The sequence below is a fragment of the Triticum urartu genome, chromosome 1, assembly GCF_003073215.2.
Source record: "Triticum urartu cultivar G1812 chromosome 1, Tu2.1, whole genome shotgun sequence".
NCBI lineage: Eukaryota > Viridiplantae > Streptophyta > Magnoliopsida > Poales > Poaceae > Triticum > Triticum urartu.
In genome coordinates, this window is record NC_053022.1 from 570,255,146 (window position 1) to 570,266,341 (window position 11,196).

Here is an 11,196-nt window from a genome sequence, read left to right on the forward strand (position 1 = left end):
TTTAATCAGCATGAATGAACTGCGACTGTTCATCATTGTTTACAAATCAAAGCATACTTGTGTAGTCCTCATGAGCTGGCTGTGTTCGTTTACAGCACAACCGGGTCATCATAAGGTAGTGATAAATCGCGAGCAATATGCATTAGCCCCCAAGTGCCAAGTGCTCTTGCTTGCAAAGTGCTTAGGACTTATCCATATATGTCGTGGTATGAAGAATTTTTCTATAAGCATTAGCCCCCAAGTGCCAAGCGTTGTTGCTTGCAAAAGGCTTGGGACTTTTAATCATGTGACCCAACTGTGAACATGTACTCAAATCTGCTCATGTATAGGATGCCACTGCTCAACTTGAATCACAATTGGTTGGTGTAAAAATTCAACTAGAGAATCAAGAATCTGAGACTCGGAAGGCCGACTCAAAATTCAAATTTGCCCTGGATGAAACAGAAAAGCTGAAGACCAGTTTCAACACGGAAAAGAACGCCTGTGCTGAAGAAAGAACTGCTCTTATACAGCGGGCTGAAAAAGCTGAAGCTTCTCCCCAAGAGATGACCACTGAGCATACCGGCTTAAAGCACCATATATCCCAGATGGTTTCTGCTATCTTTGGTAAGCAATATTGCTAGAATCATAACCAAGTTTTATATTTCATGTTACAAACTATCTCTGATCAACTCTCCCATTGTTACACAGGGCCTAGGAGCAGCAACCTTGGTCAAGAGATGCTTGTGAAGCTGGAAGCCGTATACACGCTTGTTGAATAGCTATATACTGGGACACAGCACATGCTGGCCACTTTCTCCCCTACCAATCAAGCGCCCACTCTGCTAAGTGACGTCTTGAAAAAACTTTCTGTTCTGCCAGCTAGAATTGAAGAAATAAAGCGGTCGTCTGCAAGAGCTGGTGCTGTAACGGCTTTGAGCCGGGCCAAAGCATAGCAAGCAGAGTTAGACCCAGCCGAGCTTGCGACGGGATATCCAAGTCTCAAAGAAGATGGCACTCCTTTTGACAAGAAAGACTTCGCTGCCTGTGTGAAGGAGATACGTCCACTGGCCAACCTGATTGCCGATGAAACGGATCTTTCAAGATACCAGGCGGCTTATAATATGGAGAATCAGAAGATGCCTACTCCGGCTTACAAAGTGATGGATCTGATCCCTCCAATCCGTAAGCATACCTTCGCTCCTGAAGTTGGTCTGTCCGAGCTTATAGATGATGAAGCTGAATTCCAAGCCTTGTCTGGCATTGACTGGTCATCACCAAATTTCCAAACGACGGAGGATGATGAACAACCGGCGAGGGATGATCCAGAAGCTTCAGGCCGTCAAGGCCAAGAAAATTAACCCACCAGGCGGTTTATATTTGATCTTCTGGAAAATATTTGATCATTTGGACTCGCAGAGTCATGTAATAGTTCAGTGAAAAATATGATCTGCCGTGCCATCGTGCACGTTTTGTTTTGCATGATATTGTTTATCCGCCAAATTAATAGTTGCCACTTATGCTTATAATGCCATCAATTAGAGTCTGTTCCTGCATACAACAGATCACGAGTGTCCTGGCGGTTTACCGCAGAACGGGTCATAATACCCAATATAGAACCACTGTGATATTTGATCACACTGCCAGCTTATCATACTAGTGCAGTAAGGGTAACAACCCAAAAGATTTGAGCACATAATGCTCTGTTTAATTGTCATATACTGCTGGCTTACAACGCCATATGCAGCAAGGGGTAATGTCCCAAAACTTAGAGCAAAATGCTTCCAAGTATTTAACATTATCATATACTGGCGGCTTATACTCCAAAGCCAGGACGGGTTATAAAAACCATGGATGTACTCAAATATGAGCCATAGAAAGTAAGGCTACATGGCTTGAATCGTTTTAAACCATATATTACTATGGTACAAAGATGAACCCAAAAATGTTCAAATAGAAATAATAAAGCAGGAAAACAAGGCTTTCATAGGCCGCCAAGCCCAAATCTCAAGTGCTTTCAAAGGGCCACACAACCACTGAGTTAAACCTTCATGCAAACCTTATAAGTCGGGCCTCACATGACCAATCGTCGTTTTAACTTTGACAAGTTCAGGATCTTGTATAAGATTGACTGTCAAAAGTACGGCGGGTCATTCCAGTCAACTTGGGCGGAGTGGCAGACTTAAAAAGGCAGGATAACCCGGATTTTTAGGTGAATACACCTGGCTTCCAAGCCTGGCTTTTAAGCCTATTACAAGGGTCATAAAAACTCTTGTACATTGAACAAAGAGTCGCCAAGTAATATTTTATTAAAGGCATACAAGCCGGATCAAGAGGGTAATCAAGGCTCTGCTCATTAAGCAGGTCGCCCCCAAATGACATCAAAGCAGGGTAGCTATGTTTGAGTTGTGCTTTGCAATAGACTTTTTTTGGTCCCTTTAACCTGGGTAGCAAGCCCCCAAGTGTTTTGTAAGCATGGCGTATAAGCCAGATCAAAAGGTAATCATAGCTTCGCCCAATGAGCCGGAAGCCCCCATGTGACCATATGAAGTGTCAATAAAGACTCATTATTATCAGAAATGAAACAACAGAGGCCCTGCTTTATCATGGATGCCGGCTTTATTATATTCATTATAGTATATACATTGTCAAAATATGTACATCATAAGAGCCGGTGGCTCACGTGTAATAAGGCCGAAGATGAGAAATATTCCATGCCAGGCGGGTCTCCTCCTCCGACGTGTGTGAGTCCTTGTGGTCTCGAACATCGACAAGGTAGTATGATCCATTGTTCAGATTCTTGCTGACCACAAAGGGTCCTTCCCAAGGTGGGGATAGCTTGTGCATATCAGTTTGATCCTGGATAAGCCGGAGCACCAAGTCACCTTCTTGAAAGGTTCTGGTCTTAACCCGGCGGCTGTGATAACGGCGCAGATCTTGTTGGTAAATCGCCGAACGAGCCGCCGCAAGGTCACGCTTCTCATCTAACAGGTCAAGTGCATCCCGACGTGCTTTTTCATTGTCAGCTTCAACATAAGCCGCCACACGAGGCGGTCGTGACGGATGTCACTAGGGAGAACCGCCTCTGCTCCGTAAACCATGAAGAAAGGCATGTAACCCGTAGATCTGTTGGGGGTAGTATTGATACTCCATAACACTGAGGGTAACTCCTCCACCCAACAACCCGGCGTCCTCTGCAAAGGAACCATAAGCCGGGGCTTGATGCCTCTCAAAATTTCTTGATTGGCTCTCTCAGCTTGACCATTGGATTGGGGGTGAACCACTGATGATACATCAAGTCGAATATGCTCACGTTGACAAAACTCTTTCATAGCACCTTGGACATATTAGTGCCATTATCAGTTATAATGATGTGGGGAAAACCAAAGCAGAAAAACACCTTTTTGATGAACTGAACTGTTGTTGCCGCGTCACACTTACTGACCGGCTCTGCTTCGACCCACTTTGTGAATTTGTCAACTTCCACCAAAAGGTGGGTCTTTTTATCCTTGGACCTTTTGAAAGGCCCAACCATATCAAGCCCCCAGACTGCAAATGACCAAGTAATTGGAATCATCCTCAATTCTTGAGCCGGTGCGTGAGCTCATCGTGAAAAATTCTGACAACCATTATATTTACTGACCAAATCCTCTGCATCAGCATGAGCCGTCAGCCAATGAAATCCATGAAGAAAAGCTTTAGCCACGAGAGATTTAGAGCCGGCATGATGACCACAATCTCCTTCATGAATCTCGTGAAGAATTTCACGGCCCTCTTCAGGAGAAACACAACATTGAAACGCCCTAGTAACACTGCAATAGTGTAACTCTCCGTTGACAATTGTCATCGACTTAGACCGTCGGGTTATCTGTCTGGCCAAGGTTTCATCCTCAGGTAACTCGCTCTGGGTCATATAATGTTTTAATGTGTAATATGTGCTACTACATTCAAGACATATTGTTGGACGAGATATTTATCTAGAAAAAACATGGGAGGAGATTGTTATCTATAATGTTTAGAATATCTTGGAAAGAGATTTAAAATATAAACAAGATGTAGGGCCAATACCCTTCTAGGGGCCAGGAACTAAACCATCGTCTCACTAGTCAATCCTTCGGGCACTACCCCCTTTCTATTGCTCTTCAGAACTCCTGGTTAGATTGTAAGATCGGTTGTGAATCTATTGCGGCATATGGCTTTCCAAATCATCATGTGAATGCCTAAATCTTGTTATGTTGTTGGTTCTGTGTTAGATAGGATGGTGCAGACTCTTGATTGAGTTGTGCGAGTGCAACACTCTAGAACTTTATATTTACTTACACTATACTCTTGAGAAACCTCTATCAAGATATTTGTTTAGTCAATACACTTCCATTATTTAATTACCTAGATACTTGATACTAACATGGGCAGAGATGCATATGTATTCACTATAATTCATTAAAGTGGTAAGTTAATTTGCACAAGCTTGAGTTTTTTCTCGTTTTTTCCTCTGTCTTGCAGAGACTACACTTAAAGAATATTTTCTGAGAGATAATGTCTCAAAAGATAAGCAATATTTATACTACATGTACTACTTAAAATTACTTTAATGATAAATGTTGAAATTTGTATAACATCAACATAATATTTAGCAACAATGGTATTTGATTAATCTTTATAATTGTAATATATGTATGCCATGCCATATACATACGTTGGAACCCAGGATTTGTTAAGTCACAAAATGGACTAGCTATGTCGCCATCGGTCTATGGCCGAGGCTGTTATGGTATCAACTCTAATGCCTCTTTTATTCCAGAGACTGGAGAAAGCAACATTGGTGCCGTAGTCAGCGACCACAGAGGGAGGGCATGTGTTTGTCTTTGCATGCAAGCATATCAATACATGTTCGTCAGTGGAAGAAGCATAAGCCACAGCAGCGCTGATGAGACTTAAAGAACTAGTCGTTGTGTACATCGCCCCTGTGATTTATGAGCTAGACTGTTATGCTATCGGACCAAAGATCCAGACTGACGCAACGAACCAGTATGTGTGTTTTTTTTCCTTCTGGCAGACAACTCCGTCATTCTTCTTGTCTTTCCACATTAGCGTAACAAGGGGAAAAAAAGCAAATGGCCTACCCCATGAACTTGCCGCCAAGGACAGGATAACCAGTGACACTTCCCCGATATCTAATATCTCTATCAGTCTTAGGAATTTGATGATCTCGGAATGTAACCATGTCAGTGAGTAATATATTTGCTCGTTGACCTGAAAAATGGACCAGATCTTGAAGACTGGAGAAATGAATATTTGCCAAAATTCCAAGAAATCTTGAGTTGTTTATGATAATTTTTTGAATTATAGCAAGTGTATTTTTATCTAGTCCTCTGAATCTCACAATAGACACCACCTTCATCTTCTCATTGGTATTTGTTTACAAATTGACAAGTTCGTCCCGTGCCTATTTACATATTGGCAGGCTCCTTCTATGGGCCATCAATACCCACAAGGCCGGTTGTCTCCACATATATGAGCGACATCCAAGGATCAATAGCAATAATACTAGAACTAGATTGTATTCATCAATCTAAAAAGTTTATGTGCAAGGGATTTTTTTTACCGAACTCCGGTGGGAAATGACATCCTGAGCCATTTCATAATTCAAAATAGAACGAAAATGCCTTTTGGAGCTCGGCCTCCATGGAGGCCGGTTTTTGAAAAACACAAAATTCATAAAAATTCATATTTTTACAATTCAAAAAAATCTAAAAAAAATACAGATATACATGGAGGCATAACACACATGTGTGTAAATTTTTAGGACGAAATATGTTGAAATGAAGGCTGTGCAAAAAAGACAAATCTGAGGCTTTTTAACACATGATACTATTCATCCTCTAAGTCCAGAAATTTTTCTTTTTGTATAGGTTGCATTTCAAAGTATTTCATCTTGAATTTTTACACACATACATTTCATCCTTATATAGTTGCATATTTTTTTTAGATTTTTTTGAATTCAAAAAGTTTGAATTTTGAATTTTTAAAAAATAAAGGGCTCCATGGAGCTCGGTCACCAAAACGCCCTACTCAAAATAGAACTATTATATAGTGGGTGATGATTGCAACAAAAGGAAGGAAAATACTAACAAAATATAGACTATGCTCTAAGAGAATTGTGGCAACAATTGGATGGATGGTCGTTTAATTTCTGACTATAAATTGCAATGACTCAATAATGTACTATACAATGTGGTAGTCATGACCATGTTCACGGCTGTTGGAGTCATCGGCGCGGTCTCGTTCATGTGGAAGGTTGTGCTCAATGCTGGACAATTGAAGCAATTTCGGGACCATGCCGTTGACTGGATTTGAAAATCCATTGTTCTCATATATATACTTCCGCTTCTGATTCATATTTCCTACAACATTATCCTCTCATCTCTGTTTTATAAGAGGTGCACACACATTTGGAGGTTCAACTTTGATCGTCTAGTTATTTCTACTAATATAAAAAGCATCATTTTTGCTTGACTCAAAACATACTAACTGCTCAACCATCCATGTCTAATGGTCCAGATTGATTCCATGAAGACACACTTAATACCACTAGACTTGCTGCAAATCAACCACCATTGCCATTAGTTACGTGTATTGATATATAGCCTTGTTGACATGGATATAAGTGAAATTTCATCAGCATTTTCACCAAAATTTTTGGCATGACCTCTCTTTATTTCTGTACCACTTGACATGTCACAAAAATTAAAGCATAAGGTGACAATCCAGAATGAATACTACAGAATAAGGTGCAGATGTGCTCATAGACTTGACAATCCAGAATGAATATGCATGAGTTTCAGATTTAAAGCATAAGGTGAGTATTTGTCTCACAAGTTGCATCAAGAAGCATAAAGCGAGTCGTTAACTGACTACGCACACGACAAGATCCCAGAGACAATGAAAGGGTAAATTCAATCCAAAAGCATCGACTACGCGAAGTAGCATCAATTTCGTAAAGATGACTACTACACACTACATGATCACAAAATGGCATTCTACACTCTTTTTCTCCTCTTCGGCGTAAGCTTCTTTGCGAGCCTCACACCAACATTTGGTGGAGAAGTGGGAGTCTCTGTTTCCATAGAAAGTTGCCTGCATAATACAACAATTTCATTCATGAAGGAAGTAACCTACAAACAACAACAACTGAAGAAAAACATCAATTTTCGTCACCTTCTTGTGATTGGATTAGGGCTGCCTTGTATGACAGGCAATGAAGATGTCTCTCCAAAAGGGGTACCAAGAGATGATTGACTGCAAAAAAGACATTCTTCATAATATATATAAAAACACCCCACATTTGTAGAGATAAGACAAGCAACAAAAAATGTTACCTTCTCGTCATTGGGCGAGGGCTAGCGTGTGGGACAACCAACGGCGACATCCGTCCATTAGGGCTACCAAGAGAAGATTGACTGCACAAAAATGCACTATTTATTATATATAAAAACATGCCACATTTGTACAAATAAGAGAAGCAAAACAATGTTACTTCCTCGTCATTGGGCGAGGGCTAGCGTGTGGGACAACCAACGGCGACATCCCTCCATTAGGGCTACCAAGAGAAGATTGACTGCACAAAAATGCACTATTTATTATATATAAAAACATGCCACATTTGTAGAGATAAGAGAAGCAGAACAGTGTTACCTCCTCGTCATAGGGCGAGGGCTAGCGTGTGGAGACATCCCTCCAAGAGGGCTACGAAGAGATGATTGACTACACAATATGCATTGTTTGAGAAAAAAATATATCATGTCCACTAGAGAAGTTGAAGAAAAGCATTAATTTTTACCTCCTTGTGACAGGACGAGGGCTGCCTTGCAGGACATCTCCTGGGATTGTACATTCAACATCAATTTCGGTGTTTGGCTTTATCTTTCTAGATTTGGAGTTCCTGTCAACAAATTCAACCAATGTTACAAAGAAAACAGTAGAGCAAATATGAATCAATATAAATTACCTTTTCTTCACTCCATTAGTCGGACAACCAGCTTGCCTATGTCCCAATTGCTTACACTTCTTGCACCTGTTTTAGCTTCCTAATTGACCTTTCGGTGGTGGTTTCTTTTTATAATTCCCCCCTCCCTTTTCAAGGCAACTTCTCAGTCTCAGCTTCCTTTTTCTTCCAACTGAACTTTTGGGGAGTGGTGCATGTAATAGAAAGTCTAATTTAACATTAGGCCATTGTGACCGGTCTGTGAGAGGCTCAACAACCCCCCTATAAGCTGCCCTAAACCTTTCTAGAGAGTAGTATTCATGAAGATAATCTTCCATCTTCACGTTCCTTTTTCCAATCAAGAAAGCAAGTGCATGTTCACACGGTTTGCCTGTGTGCTGCCACTCGAGGCACGTGCACTCACTTTGTTCTATGTTAACCACATGCCTCAAATTGTCTTTGTTGATGTCCCTCACCTCACACTTCCAATTACTTGATCTGGTAACTTTCAAGTGCCCAAGTCCTCTAGTTCTATTATTCACTTGTTGTACAACTGCTGGCAGTATCCGTCCTTGTAGCTTCTCCCCAATCTTTCTCCTCTTCTCGAGCAATTTCATTATCTTTCCGTTAAGTGTGTCAGCCAACCCATCAACAGGAAGATCTTTGATTCCTTTAATCCAATTGTTGAAGCTCTCCGCGAGGTTGTTATGAATGTAATCACACTTGATCTCAGTGTCAAAACTAGACCTCATCCACTTCAGATTATGGTAATCTTGCAAATACTTGCCCACAGTTTGGCTAGATTCTAGAACCTTGGAGAAATGGTACTCAAATATTGAGGGTCTATGTGTCTTGGCCGCACCCCACATGCGTCCAACTATGTCACCACGATATCTTTTTGAAAAATTCTGCATCAAATGCCTGAAACACTCCCTTTGTTCTGCCTGAGGGAAAACTTTCTTAACTACATTTTCTAAGCCTTTGCATGCATCGGTACATATAGCAAGCTTTGAAATTGGCCCTAATGCTATATGCAAGTGTGTCATGAACCATGTCCAATTCTTCATCTTCAACCTCAATAAAACCAAATGCAAGAGGAAACATCCAATTATGACCATCTAAAGCGGTACATGCAGCTAAATGACCATTCCACTTTCCATTTAATGCAGTTGAGTCTATGCTAAGATAAGGCCTACATCCTGCATGGAATCCATCTACACAAGGCTTAAGTGCCATAAAGAATCTGTGGAAGTAAACCTTACCATCCGTTAGTTTAGTATCGACCTCAACAATGCTTTCGGGAGATCTCAGTTCCATCTCTGCTTTAAAATTGAATAGGTATCGGAAACTACTACCCCAAGACCGATAGATCTCATCCTTTGCTCTTTCTCTCCCCTTCCATACAGTGTCATAGCCAGTGGTTACATTCCAATCTCCCTCCAACTTCTCTTGTAAATCCTTGCAACCAATGTTTGGAGTTTTCCTCAAAATTTTCTTAGACCTTTCTCGAACCCAATCCTGTGAGGCCATTGCTGAATTTAGTCTGCTACTTGAAACACATGTGTGCGCCGGCCCTATCTTGTTAACCTGCATATAGAACAAAGTTGTTAGTGTCGCTACAATAAGATAATGCTACCATAGTACAAAATAAATAGAAAAACTGAATATAGTAAGTTATGTTGGTACCCTGGTCTTTGTCTTATCAGCCATCAAACGACATGTTATTTTCCATGGACAATCCTCAGCCATACAATGTGCCATCCACATACTCTTATTAGCTCTATGAGTTCCGAGGTTAAATTCTTCATTAATTGCCCATTGCCTCACAGCCCTCCTACAATCTATCATTGTTGGAAAGATTGACCCTTCCTCAACTTTAGGATAATCTTTGTCATATGACATCTCTATCTCCTCGGGAACGTGATCATCAACTGGTATAGCTCCTTCAGCCATTAACTCATCACTAACATGGCCGGCGACAACCGGAACTGGCTCATCTACTGGTTGAGCATCCTCGGTCTCATCCTCAATTCCGAGTACCTCACACATGTCTTCATGGGATATAGGATATATTACATCATCACCAATAGGAGTTATCGCAATAGTGGACCAATCAATGACTTCACCATCAGATTGCATATATCTCGAATTGCTAATAAGAAAATTACCAGTTGTAGAATTGTCGACACATGTTGCACTACTTGCATTCGACTGGTAAACGTCGGAACTTGAGCAGATAATATTGTCCACAATCTCACTAGATGGGATATTTTCAGAGCAATATGATGCTGTAACCCCATTTGCAATGTCCACAACTTGAGCTAGCACTAGCAATTTTTTTCTTCCCATCTCTCAAGAAAAGCTGTCAGTAGCTTCCAATAATTATCGATCCTCTCAACTGATTCAAAGTGCTTGTCTTGGCACAAAATATGTACCTCTTGCCTACTTCCCCAAACAATTTTGGACCGAATGAGTTCGACCATTTTTTCAACCGTAGAATGTTTCATGTTAACCTCAAACTCAATATCATGCTCGGCAACTTGACGCTTGGTGCCATCGTCAAGCTTTGCGACAAATCGGAGAAGTCTAACAGTTAATTCATAAATGACAACGCGCGCACCTTCTTCCCTACAAAATTACACGGATTTTCGAAACACAAACAATGGTTAGTTCTAACTATTCATAAAAAAACTGACGTTAACGATTCATAGAATTTGTGACTGACCCTGCTGGAACTGCGCCCTCCGGCTCCATCACAGCGAGCTAAACTTTTTGTTGTCGTGAAGCCAACAAACTAGCTCTCCTCCACCAAAATCTCCATGATATAAGGTTCCTGGATGACTTGCTTCCTAATTCCACATGTGAGATCAGATTAAAGGAAGAGAGAGATATAGAGGAGGAAACCTGTACTGGTAGGGAGAGAAAGAGAGATCAACAGACAAGATGGGAGAACACCTGTAACTCACGGCAAGATGAGCGGCGGCGGCGGCGGAACGGGTCGAGCGGCGACGGCGGAACGGGTCGAGCGACGGGTGATGAGGGCAGCACGCCAGGGCAGAGGCACGGCGAGTCAACAACGATGGAATTTGCGGCGCCTGTGTGAGGAAGCCGGCGAGGCGGCGGCCCTGCTTGCCTCGCGTTCCTCTGTTTCGATCGGAACTGATCGCTAGGTTCGATCAAAACTGTTGACCGGGCAGAAAAGACCAAGGGGCAAAATCGTCCAAAATATTATG

At 41.5% G+C, this 11,196-nt stretch overlaps 1 protein-coding gene across 1 annotated transcript; it reads right to left on the reverse strand.

Moving 5' to 3' along the window:
* Positions 1-6,901: 6,901 nt before the first annotated feature.
* On the reverse strand, positions 6,902-10,585 carry LOC125531470. The gene is made up of 8 exons (XM_048695865.1): positions 9,650-10,585; positions 7,988-9,550; positions 7,820-7,921; positions 7,675-7,743; positions 7,517-7,597; positions 7,359-7,439; positions 7,198-7,278; positions 6,902-7,116 (listed from the first exon to the last, which is right to left on the reverse strand). The coding sequence occupies exons 1-2, from the start codon at positions 10,310-10,312 to the stop codon at positions 8,924-8,926; spliced, it is 1,290 nt and encodes a 429-aa protein (XP_048551822.1). The 5' UTR covers positions 10,313-10,585; the 3' UTR covers positions 6,902-7,116; positions 7,198-7,278; positions 7,359-7,439; positions 7,517-7,597; positions 7,675-7,743; positions 7,820-7,921; positions 7,988-8,923.
* Positions 10,586-11,196: the final 611 nt, after the last annotated feature.